Consider the following 13,388-nt stretch of genomic DNA (forward strand, 5'->3'; position numbering starts at 1 on the left):
TATTGCGCCAACTATTGCCACGAATGATAGGGTTATCGCTTGTGATTGGGAGACAGAGGGAGGCGTACGCCTTTTTGTGGCAATTTTTATATATCCAAACTGTCACAAAAAGGCGTACGCCTCCCTCTCTTTTGGAATCAGAAACGATAACCCTATCATTCGTGGCAACGGTTGGTGTACAGTGTGCTATGCGGTGAAATTCTGTTCTTATTGTGTAGAAGTGGAACCATTGCATGTTAGGAACAGGTCTACACTCTAAAAATAGGTGGTGGTGGTGGTGGTGGTGGTGGTGGTGGTGATGGCGAAAGGGCTTGCCGTTGTCGGCCTCACGTATGTGGGCAACGTCACGACTGATGCCCTGGGGAAATACGCGTCCTGGGCCAGAACTTCACCGCATAGCACGTAGTGCGCCAATCATTGCCGCGAATGATAGGGTTATCGCCTTTGATTCGAGGGGAGAGCGGAGTGTACGCCTTTTTTTTTTTTTTTTTTTGTGGCAATTACCATATACCCAAATTGCCACAAAAAGGCGCACGCCCCCTTCTCTCCTCGAATCGGAAGCGATAACCCTATCATTCGTGGCAATGGTTGGCGCACTACGTGCTATGCGGTGAAGCTCTGTTTTTAGAGTGTACAAGCTTGTGTCCGAGGGAAGGCACACGCTATGGCTGCATCTTATACTCTATCAAGTGGTGTTCTGTTGCCTTTGCCTTTGCCTTTGACAGTCTCTATATAGGACGATGTTCTTTCAAGTTCCTTACCCACCAAAGTGGGGATTTTTTTTTTCGCTTACGCATTGACAGTATTGCTACTGACATGGTGGGATCACCCATCTGATTCCTTGTACAACATGGAAGTTTTGCTGGAGCAGTACGATTTTATTGTTACTGAGTATATTACGCCTTTCTACCACCAGACATGATTTTCATTTTTCTCCCTTTCGGTGCGTAAGATTTCCCAAAAGATTGGTACATAGTGTTACATCAGGAAAGATATATAGCACCGGACCAGCCGGCATTTCAGTGTCATTAAATATTCGTAGCACACTTAAGTCAGGCATTGGGAGTCCGTGGTCGTGGTAAAATATTTCCGGGACATCGAAGCGGTCAAAAGGTTTTTACACATGGTGACAGCTCACGACAGTCGACCGTAGTAGTGACATGCCTTGCACACCCATGGACTACTTGAATCATTTCATTATTGTTTGCATTATTTATGCAGTCATCGCGGCACCATTAACCCAACCTACCTCTGATTCTCCATTCTATTCTCTATTCTATTCTCTATTCTATTCTCTACTCTATTCTTCTTCTATTCTCTCCGCTCTATTCTCCATTCTTTAGTGGTCTAAGTGAGCGGTTCCACATTAAACATTCACATATAGAGAAGGTGCGTCTGACTTTACCTTTTTTACGTCGTGTCTTTCACTCTATTAGACTTATACCCCCCCCCCCCCCTGTGTTTGACTGACTCCCAAAGCAATCAGCGAGAATGCGTTCGGAGGATTTTGTGAGCATTTGGAGGAGGATATGTATTCTATAAATACAATGAAATCCAGCATCGTGATGGTATCGGACAGTAGTCATGTCTTTCATCTGGGCTCAGAAGGAGCTAGTTGACAGAAAGACTCGTAGGTTTCATAACTCATAAGTGTGGTTGTCTCTCTATCTCCCTTTTTTTTTTTTTTTTTTTTTTTGTATCGCATAAGGTGTAATACCCACTCTCCTGCTATATTAATGCTACTGAAAATAAATAAATACGTAATGATATTTTTTGTGTCTTAGCTCGTCATATTTCCCAGTGATGTTTCCTACGAAGTACAGGAACACTACTAACAACTGACCAGGTGCCTCGAGCGGTAGCCACATACCATTCACGTTTATTGGTATAGGTAATTATATTTATTCAGTTATTAATAATCTCATTGAATCACACTTACCATCGCGTTTCGATTGAGCCAATGCAGAAAGAGCAGTGACACATTATTCAGAAACGTTTCTTGCCTACTAAGCTGTATTCTGGAAATATCCTGGCGCACAACAAAAGGGAGTCATTTTGAACAAGCTTGGGAAATATATAGCATTTTCCCGTTTTCATAGTCTAAGTATTTCTAGTTTATATGATTACGCCCGCACGACCCAAAGGCCCGTCCCCGGCTGCCCCACACTCCCGCCGGCCCTGGCCGCAACCAAGCTTTCAAATCGCCCTTTTTTGATCGTAGAAAAGGGAATAAACAAGAATATCTTCCCCTCAAGTTCGAAAATTCGCATAAAATGCGGTGCATCTCACAATAAAATTACTTAGGTACCGTTAGCATAGTTAGAGATATTTAGAGATGCCGTTCCCAATGGAACAGCCGATGCGGAGAGCGACCGCAGAGTTAAAATTTTCCCGCCTGTGGCGTCGTGACGTATGCTACTCCCCTCACGTGACCAGTGACGTACAGCGGCACAGCTCAAGCATGTGTAAGCGGCGCGTGAGCGGCGAAGGAAAAACAAAGAAATAAGGCACGGAGCCTTGCCCACGTAACGAGAGCATCGTGTCGGCCGTCCACGGCTGCTCTCGCCTATTGTTTTTCCTTCTTTGCTTCTTTTTTTTTAAACTTTTTTAATCTTTTGTAAACTCGTCTACGCAACTCTAGCGCTACCGCAGAGCGAAAATATTTTGCATGGTGACTCCTGGTGGGCAAACTGAATGGACGAGGTAGGATTTCGAACGATGTTCAACGTCCCGTCATTGTTCATGATGGCCAGACATTACAATTTATGTGCGGTCTTCAAGCATATAATTTCTATTTTATTTTATTTATTTTTTTCGTTTCAACACACATAACAACAACAACAGCTACATGCATGACGATGGGATGATGTGCACATGAAATGCAGTAACAATGTTGAATTTCTTTACAGAGTACGTGGCGTAACTGACCTGATGATCATCGATGCTTCCATAATGCCTGAGCTCACTACAGGGAACATCGACGCCCGACAATGATGATTGGAGCTAAAGGAGCTACCATGGTTCTCGAAGATAATGGACTCGAGGTTCTGTGCTGCAGGATGGAGTAATCTGAAATAAAGCGAAAACATGCGACAGTGTTTGTTATGATCCCGTCATTTTAGGTGTGTGATCAGAAGTTATAACGTGCCAAGGCTTCCGTGTATTACACTTGCTCCCATTGAAAGCATGAGAGGAGATTTTAAACTGTGCTTACTTGCCGTAACGGCGCTCGACACATTGCCCACAATGGGGGCGATGGCGTTGAATGGCGTGAAGTGTAAAATGTATCGTATGTCTTAGTGTATTAAAATGGCGGTTTATAGCACTCACTTCGAAGAATTCAATAGCAATATTGCTTCAATATTTCTTTGAATTCATATTCTATACAAACTGCGATGACGACGGTTAACGTCCAAATATCATCGGCTGGTGCAGAACGTCCCGGACGACGGTTAACATAAAAGTACTTCAACTTGGTATTCTATCTCAATTTCTAAAAGATATAACCGTTACACGAAAATATAGCGGTAACGAATTACACGACTGGTGCCTATAACGCTACGTTGCGGAGAAGCCGAAGGGAGGAAGGGAATAATGATTGAATGTTTCTCGTAGTGGATCATTGTCTGTTTAACAGCTTTTAATCACCACCGCCGCCACGTAGACAGCGCCAGCGTGGCCGAAGCGAACTAACGAAGCTTTTTTACGGGGGCTTTCAGGCCTGGTGTAACACACGGACGCCTGGAAGATGCACGTTCATGCTGACATCAAGTGTAACATGCTTGTTCGCCGCTAAATGAGCTGTTTACTACACCTCTTCATCTGTGAAATAATTCCTTGAATAAAATGGAAAATCTCAGGTACATAACGATAAATGGTTACGCAGGAGGAGTGTGTTCGGAGGTCAGTACAACACGCCCACAACTGAAAAACAGGAAGGTTGTGAAAGGTTCACAAATCCCTGAAACGTGACCCAGCAAGCAGCTGCTTCAGTGCAATGTGATGCAAACAGTGCTCCCTGCAGGCACGTGCATTAGCATTGCTTTTTTTCTTGTGCTCTCCAGTTGGCTGACATGCCCAGTGACCCACCTTTGTGCCACAAAAGGGAGTGAACGACCTGCAACAGCCCTGCAGGCTACTTACGGCACACTACCGGGATCTAGGGGGGTATTGAGTATACAGCAAGTCTGACATTCGCGATGTCCCTATTACCGACGGCACTGCTTCCACAATTTCCCGGCTTACCCAAGTCGGCATTTCTGTCGTACATGTACGTCGTTTGCTTCTTCGCATACTCCAACACTCCGCCCGACTCGTACTTCCAAACGGAGACTTTGCTGGATGAATATGACTTCATAATCGGTGAGTTGCTGCCTTTCTTACACTTCCTGCTAATAAAGTAGGTTTTTAGTACTACGAATCTCAGAACTGCACGTATAGTGGACATTTATCGAACATGCCACGCAGTTGGTAGCGGATCAGCAGGAAGCATCGTGGCGAATAGACTGAGTGCTGCTGGCGACGTCAGCGTTCTGATGATCGAGGCTGGAGGTGCCCCGGATGCTATGACTGAGATCCCGTTTTTGGCTCCTCTTCTATTATGGGGCAAATACGACTGGAAGTATGAAACGGTGCCGCAACGAAACTCGTGTCTCGGTCTAATTGAACAGGTATGTTAGAAAAAGCGCCCCAGCGAGGTGAATTGAAGTGAAACAGGCGTTTTGAAAGTGAACTGTACCACACTCTTAAAAATGAACTTCACCGCATAGCACGCTCCTAGCCAACCATAATCTCGAATGATATCGTTATCTTCCCCGATTTGTTGAAAACGGGAGGCGTACGCCTTTTTTTGTGACACTTATGCTGTTCATAATTGTCACAAAAAAGGCGTACGCCCCCCGTTCTCAACAAATCAGGGAAGGTGACGATATCATTCGAGATTATGGTTGGCTAGGAGCGTGCTATGCGGTGAAGTTCATTTTTAAGAGTGCAGAATCGCCCAACAGAGGAGCAGATGGATAAGAGGCAAAGTACTGGGAGGCTCGGGGACCATCAACGCCATGTTGTATGTAAGAGGAAACAAGGATGACTTCGACGGGTGGGTGACAAAGTACGGTGCTACGGGATGGTCTTATGAAGAGGTACTTCCATATTTCAAGAGCATCGAGACGTTCTACGTGCCCAAGTACGCAAACAACGGTAAGGGCCGGATATGGTCCATATATCGAGAACTCTCCGTACGTGTAGAATAGTTAACAACATCGCAGTTAAGCAATGGCTTTTGAAAGGCTCGTTGTGTGCCGTATTGTATGTCATTCTATCCGTGTTCTGTTTCTCTTCTAACCTGCACAATGTCAGCATCTTGAGGTCATGAACTTCATCAACAGGTTACCACGGACATCAGGGTGAGCTCCCAATAGGCTACGCACCCAGTCAATCAGAGGCAAGCAAAGCGTACCTGGAGGGTTGGCGACAACTGGGATATCATAGCGTCGACTACAATGGTCCGTCTCAGATAGGTAACGTTCAATCCAACAACAACAGCGACGACGACGACAAGTACACGAAATGGTGATGAATGAGGAAATTGCCACTTAATTTGTACAGCCTATGTGATATGATCAAACCAAGGCGTGCGAAACGTAGTTTCAGAAAGCCTACCAGGACAAAGAATATTGACTTCGTCGAAACTCACATCCCCATTTTTTTCTTTATTCACATCACATCACATCACATCACGGAGGGAACAGGACACTTGAACTATGGTCTCATATAAACTGTACTCACTCAGTAGTTGGCTCTTGTTTGTTTGTTTGTTTTTGTCTGTTTTTTATGTCTCTTGGACATCTTGGGTTGTATTTATTTTGTTCTTTAATTTCTTTCTTCTAGTTACCTTCACCGTTATTTTTCAATCAATCAATGAGCAGCCGCTTATTTAACACTAAACACTTAGAAAACATATGAGTAGATGTTAGGGCTAAATATAAGGACTCATCCTAGGTTTCCACACAGCAGTGTGGCTGTGGACATGAGGCTGACTCGAAGAAGCGCATCAAAGTCCAGAGAGCGATTGTTGACCTCCGTTAGTCACACACTCTTAGAAATGAACTTCACCGCATAGCACGCTCCTAGTCAACCATCATCTCGAATGATATCGTTATCCTCGAGGATTTGTTGAAAACGGGAGGCGTACGCCTTTTTTGTGGCAATTATGAACGGCATAAGTGTCAGAAAAAAAGGGTACGCCTCCCGTTTTCATCAAATCACAGCAGATAACGATATCATTCAAGATGATGGTTGGCTAAAAGCGTGCTATGCGGTGAAGTTCATTTTTAAGAGTGCAGAGACTAACAGTATTCCAGAGCTGATCACGACACCATTCCCAAGTCGCATAATGTATATCGAAAGTTAATTAGGGTAGTTATTAGTTAATTAATTAGTTAATTAGTTAATTAATTAGGGAAAGTTAATTAGGGTAGATGGGGAGATTAAAGTTGTTTTCTGCTCTTACAAGCACTGAACTGACAAGATACCCCTCTGTATTCGGACTTTCAGTGCGTTGTGTTGCTTGGGTTGATTGTTTATCTTCTCTTTGCTGGGCCACAAAAAAATGAAACATATCCTCGTTCACTAATCGTAATCAGCGAAAAGAGTATGGATTTCCTATTGTATGTTTCGGCGTGTTTTACATGTGCCGTGGTACGGCGTGCATTGCTTTTAACATTTCTTAGTCCTGTTCCGAAGTATGGTGGACCGGTATGCTGACATGTCGGTCCTTTCCTCGTTCAGGGTACTCGAGACCGCAAGTGAACAACGCTAACGGCAAAAGAGTTAGCTCGAGCACGGCGTTCATCCTTCCAATAGTGAAGGAACGTCCCAACCTGCACATCACTTTGCGAAGCTTTGCAAAAAAGGTAAACTAGGCTTTTATTCTACCTAGAGTCACTGAATTCAGCTGCATTCGTCTTTCCCGGCACTATGACGACAGACGTCTGGCAACATTGATAGCGCGCCGCTGTCCCATTGGACAAAATCTGCAACTCGGTGGCAGTTTATTGACATGCCAGGTGGAACCGCACACTCTTAAAAATGAACTTCACCGCATAGGACGCTCCTAGTCAACACGCATCCCTAGTGGCATCGTTCTCGCACCCGATTTGTTGAAAACAGGAAGTGTACGCCTTTTCTTGTACCATGACTTGTGTCATGATTTGTTCAAAACAGGGGGGAGGCGCCTACCTGAGACAGATTACCTTGTCCCAGATAGGCGCCTCCTCCCATTTTCAACAAATTAATGCACGGAATGATATCATTCGGAATGATGGTTGGGTAGGAGCGTGCTATGTGGTGAAGTTCTGTTTTAACAGTGTATAGTGCGGAAAACTTATTTTACGTCGCCAATAGAGATTTCAAAAGATGTGCGCGCCACCAAGCGCGCGGCGCAAGGCAGCATGGGAACTTTGAGGGACATTGCTCTGTCGTCTGCTTCGCTTATGGTTTGCCCCAGCTGCCGCTGCTGCTGCGCAGACCGGGAATGTTGTTGTTCTTCCTCTACCTTCCGCCTCTGGCTACCTCGTTGTGCTTTAAGGCGCCCTAAGTTCCCATGAGCCCTTGCGTGCGACAGGTTACGCTTGCTTTTATTAAAAGGTCTATTGCAGCGCGTTGACCGTAACAACACGTGCGATTTTCCTTCGAAGGCCTTGATCCATCGTGATCAAGGAAAACACAAAAGCGTGGTCGAATAAAGAGAAAGAACGAATGTCTACGGACGCGGGGTGCAATCACACGAACTTAACGGAGCCAATATGGCGTCCCCACACGGCGCCCCCTGGAGTAGAACTTGCGTTGTACGTCAGTTGCAGTCAGCGCAACTGTTAAAGTGCCTCCGACCAGATATGGTGCCTTCCGAGTCCTATCGATTTTATGCCATTTTCGATCTATGTGCCTCGCACTGTACGTATTATCCCAAAGTACCACTACCTTTTGGCACGCGGTATCACAGAATTAAGTTCAGCTTTTGAGAAGTACGACGTCATAACTGGGCGCACTCTGCCACACTTATAGCAATACTGATTCTCGAAGATCGATTTCCGTCTACTCACCCCAGCTGCAGCGTTCCAACGTGAGGGGCACAGCAGGTATACCGGGAAGGTGCGCGTGCTGTTGCTAAGAGACGGACGCTAGATCTCGCGGTGACGTCATCTACTCTTGGAGAATCCGAAACTATGAAGCCCACTTTCGAAAATACGTGGAAAATACTTGCGTACTAAGTCTTTAGGCAAGGCTGATAAGTAGTGGTACTTTAGATGGATAGAGGTACACGTGTGAAAGGCCTTCAAGCCCTGAGGGTACTTGAGATAAATAAATTAATAAACGAAGGATCAGAAAGGCGCAGGCATATACGTGTTAGTGATGGAAACACATATTTGATAAAATTGAAATACTAATTACTCTGTTTAAATCTGTACGGCATTAATTCTGTACAAGCTGAGAGAAAAAAAAACACTTGAACCATGGCGTGATTTCATTTTAGAGCGATCCATCTGTACGCTTGGCGGGTGCGTAGTCGCAGTGTGAGCAACCGGCGTACACGTATGCGAGTGTCATGTCCAGATGTGTGCGGAAAATTTATTACAGCGTGCATTGAATGTACTCCATATACGGGCATGTGCCACACACTGCAACAAAGCGACCACAGTGGCATTGGGATCCGTCCCTATGAAAGTAAGACAATCACACACGTCTGCTTCGTCGTGAATGGGAGAGGGGAGAGTGTTGTCAGCCACGAAACGTCATCACCAACACACTCTGTGCCGTAATTTTTCTTTTTTTTTTCCTGTTATTTTCTGTTGCTGTATAATTAAACGTGTACTTTCATTTAGTTGCTGTCGTCATTGATACGATGATTGATCATTAAACAATGAGGGTGGTGTCCGCAGAGAGGCAGCTTGATTAGAAAAGCTTGGTTGTTGTGAGTTGCACGCAATTGAGCAGCTGTTTTTCTATCAATCGGTTGTAATCAACTGTTTACCTTCTATTGAATGTTTATTAAATGAACCGTTAAACTCACTACAGATTGCACATTCTCCTTAGATTCAGTTCGAAGGGAACCGTGCAGTCGGAGTTCATTTTGATAAGCTTGGAGTTCCACACTTCGCCCGAGCAAGAAGAGAGGTGATTCTCTCAGCTGGTGCTATCGGTTCACCTCAATTGCTGATGTTATCTGGCGTGGGCCCCAAGGAGCATCTCGAACAGTTTCAGGTAAGCGGCAAGATATGGCATTCGTTTTTCACCTAGGAAGTACCACCGCCACTTGATAAGGCATGATACGGACGCACTGACAAAGCCTGCTGATGGCTATATTATTCAATGACAACTTCCGGGAACGGAAGCTAATAACGTAAACCGCTTCACAGATACCTGTACTAGCAGACGTTCCGGTTGGCGAAAATCTTCAGGATCACATTATCATTGGCGGGTTGGCATTTACCTTGGAAAAAAATGCTGGGCTCCACCCTGAAGCCTTATCAGCCTACGAGAGCTATTGCTCTCGTGGTGCAGGTGAGTGGCACACTCTTAAAAATGAACTTCACCGCATAGCACGCTCCTAGCCAGCACATCTCGAATGATACCGTTATCTTCCCTTATTCGTTAAAAACGGGAGGCATACGGGGGCCCCCATATTGCCAGGATTTTCCTGATATTAACTCAAGCTTGGCAATATGGGGCGCATATTGCCAAGCTTGAAACCAATATGGGGAAAATCCTGGCAAAACAGGTCCCATCATATCGGACCCGTATCACCAATGAACGCCTTGTGATGGTGGCGGTGGGATGATGCTCCAAGGTGGAGGAGTGAGACGCGTTGTGATCGTGTGTGTGATTCCTCCTTATTTTTTCTTCTTGTTTGTCTTTCTCCTCCTGCTTCTTCTTCTTCCTCCGCCTCCTTAGAGTTGTCAGTCTCTGTTACTGAGTTCCTCCTCTTCTTCTCTCTTTTTCTTCTTTTGAATCGCAAGCTGACGCCTGGTTGACCTTTCCTTTTTTCTTTAATAAATCCTCATATCCCCGCTCCAAACTACGTGGCCCGAAACCAACAATTCGATATAACGTCCCATCTCTTATACGTGGCTCCAACCTACAACTGTTAAAGCAGGAGAGTATTCTGGATTACACCCGCACCGTGCGACGGAGACTTCCGGCGCACGTCAAAAGAACCCCGGGTGGTCCAAATTTTCCGCAGTCCTACCTTGCGGCACTTGCAACATTTCGCCACACGGCGCAAACAAATCTTACGTGGAACATCGCGGTACCACGGTTATTAGGAGAGTATTCGTGGTTTCGTTCGTATAATTCCTTATCTCTAGCTGGTTATATTTTATACCACCAGGACCTTACTCAGTACCAATGGGCGTTGAAGCCCTCTCATTTACGAAGACATCTATCACGAATGACGCCCGTCCGGATGTCGAATACTACTTGTTTGGGATTTCGCCAGCGGGTGCGGGGTCTGAACAATATAATACCGTGGCACTCGGCTACACCGATAAGGTATGTAAATATCCCTCGAGACAGTAGACAAGCTCCAGTAACAATTTAAGGAAGCACTGGGGGACCTCCCTTTTTTTTTTTGTTTCTTTGTTGTTGTTGTTTTTTGTTTGTTTTTTCGTTTTTCCGGGGCGCGCGCCTACCCCAGTCACTAGAGAAGGAACGCAGCTATAGGGACAAGGGACGGCAGTCTTCACGCAACAACTTCTTACACAACTGACAGAATTTAGTAGGACAGAAAACCAGGAAAAACACAAGGGGATGTGGGCCAGTTGTTAGTGGGTTGTTACTTGTCAGTCGTCCCTTGTCTCTGGCTGCGTTTCTTCTGCAGCTTATATGTACCAACTACCCCACATGGACTCGTTACTGCAGTCACAGATGACTAAGTTTAAGGACGGTGTCGATATGTAGCATATAGTTAACTCGCCCTTAAGTATAACTCCTCGTACGGCTGCTGTTGTCTTACATATAGTATTGATGTGCTAGTTGGCATGGCTAGTTTTCCTCAACAAAAAGGTTATTTGGCGACCTTCTACAACCACTGCGCATGCGTCGTTCTCTTTCAGGTGTACAGCAAGTACTATTTGCCCAAAAGGAACGAATACGCAGTTCAGGTCGCACCAGGCATCAACGGCCTGAAGTCCAGGGGCGTAATTAAACTCGGGACTACCGATCCATATGACCATCCAATCATCGATCCCAATTACTTCTCTCACCCGGATGATGTATTGATTGCCATTGAAGGTACAAGCGGCGAGAGAAGCTGCAAAGCATGTCACATAATTGTCTTACCCACTTCGCTTTCAGCATCAAAAATAGCATTACAAGTGATGCAAACCGACGCCATGAAGTCCCTCGGAGCAAGACCTTGGGACATTCCATTGCCCGGATGCGAAGACAAGGTTATGTACAGCGACGAGTATCTCGAGTGTCTCGCACGTCATCTAACCCACACGGAGGGGCACTATGCTGGCACTTGTGCAATGGGGACACACGAGGGCGCAGTGGTCGATCCGAGACTTAGGTGCGTTCAACACTTGTTACTGTCACTCCTGCTTAACGAAATGTCCGGAAATTGGGGAAAGCTATGCCGCGTCCCTCGGGCTTGTTACCCTGTTGTTGGATGTGTGTTTCAAATCTCTCGGCATGTCATCCATCTCACGGAGCCGTAGACAAGTGTTCGATGTTTGCACTACTTTATGAATAATCAAGCGGACGTTATATGATCACCAGTGCAATGTCTTCGATGGAGTTGATAAATTAAGATGTCAAGTTCTGTTGGTTCTCTAGACTATCAATGTTGTTTAGGCGAGTATGTTCTTGTTTATAAGAAAGGGTTGTAGGAAGGGAGGTCCGCGATGGCGATGTGATCATCGCTGGGGTAGGTGGGTATGTTGGGTCGCTTGGGTGAGGCACCTCGTCCACCAGAGGCGGCGTTTGGTAGACGTGGTCCACACACGTTCATCGGTCAGTGGAGATGGAGCCTTTGGTAAGGGCAGAACGGACAAAGCACAGAGCTAAGCTTGGCTGCTGCCTCCGCCTCTCGAGGTGCTGGGTTTGGACCCCGTCGAGCTCGTTTTGCCCCTGCTTCCGTTGCTTGCTTCCGGCGTCTGCTTTTCATTTGCATTGCTGCTTTTCTGCATTTCAGCTTGTCGTGCAACTCGCCGCTTTCGTTCTTCCTCCATCTCGTCTGGAGACTGGGCCGACTTCTAAGGCAACTGTGCCGACGTATGTTTGAAGGCGTCTGAGGAAAACCCCCACACAGTACAGCCGGCACCGGGATTCGAACCCGGGTACCTCTCAGTCTCGACGTGACGTGCCAAGTACGCTAACCACTGAGCCACGCGAGCTGGTTGGCCCGAGTGCCGAGTAAGAGTGGCCCGGCACTCTTACTTCGTTGGCACTCCATTAAACTCCATAAACTCCATTAAACTCCATTAAAACTTGCATGTCGTTTCCCGCTGTCTTGGTGGTTTTCGTTCAATCTGCTCCTCCCTTCCTACTCGTTTCTTTCTCGTGTCCGCAGATGGGCACCGCCGTTTTTCCTTTGACATGAGCCTTCGAATGCTAATGCATTAATAAACATGTGACACCGTACATTTCTCTATTCTTTCAGAGTTCGCGGTGTTACCCATTTGAGAGTCATCGATGCTTCAATAATGCCAGAGGTGACTACTGGGAACACCAATGCTCCAGCAATGATGATTGCCGAAAAAGGCTCCGCGATGGTTCTGGAAGATAATGGGTTAGCTGTATGTAACGCGGTAGTTTCATAAGAAATAAAGTGATTCCTTTTCATTTGTAAAACAGTGGTGTGTAGTGGTGGAATCGTTGCATGTTAGGAACAAGTTCACCAGCTAGTGTCCGAGGGATGGCACACGCTATGGCTTCATCTTATCCTTTATCAACTGGCGTTCTGTCAGTGCAGTTCTTGTATTCTTTTATTATTTAATACAACAAACGCGTCAAACAGTCCTTATTACACCAACTATCAAAGAAATTCCTACCGAAATAACGAATAAGAAAAAATAGACTGGTTAGCCATCGGACAAAGCTGTGGAAAGGATACATTTCATTCTTATTGTAAACCTCTCCTGAAACTGGATGCGTCGTGCAACTGGCACGCCGTGTAGCCTTGTATAAGTGTGCTGCCCCTCCCATATCAGCGGCAGCTCATTTCAACGTGCTATCATTATTTTATTTTATTTTTTTCTGTGCAATACTTGTCGGTGGCAGACTTTGACAGAATACTTCACCTCCACCGAGCCAGACTCGTGGTATATCTGTAGTGCAACAGAAAAAAATGGACCCTTATCATTGCCTCTTCCGAGCAATGTGTGGCT

At 45.8% G+C, this 13,388-nt stretch overlaps 1 protein-coding gene across 1 annotated transcript; it reads left to right on the forward strand.

Moving 5' to 3' along the window:
* The first annotated feature begins 5,007 nt into the window (after positions 1-5,007).
* LOC135370384 (glucose dehydrogenase [FAD, quinone]-like) lies at positions 5,008-12,846 on the forward strand. The gene is made up of 9 exons (XM_064604124.1): positions 5,008-5,199; positions 5,388-5,519; positions 6,790-6,914; positions 9,094-9,261; positions 9,417-9,561; positions 10,388-10,548; positions 11,112-11,289; positions 11,353-11,569; positions 12,662-12,846. The coding sequence occupies exons 1-9, from the start codon at positions 5,061-5,063 to the stop codon at positions 12,819-12,821; spliced, it is 1,425 nt and encodes a 474-aa protein (XP_064460194.1). The 5' UTR covers positions 5,008-5,060; the 3' UTR covers positions 12,822-12,846.
* Positions 12,847-13,388: the final 542 nt, after the last annotated feature.

This window comes from Ornithodoros turicata, chromosome 10, assembly GCF_037126465.1.
Source record: "Ornithodoros turicata isolate Travis chromosome 10, ASM3712646v1, whole genome shotgun sequence".
Classification (NCBI taxonomy): Eukaryota; Metazoa; Arthropoda; class Arachnida; order Ixodida; family Argasidae; genus Ornithodoros; species Ornithodoros turicata.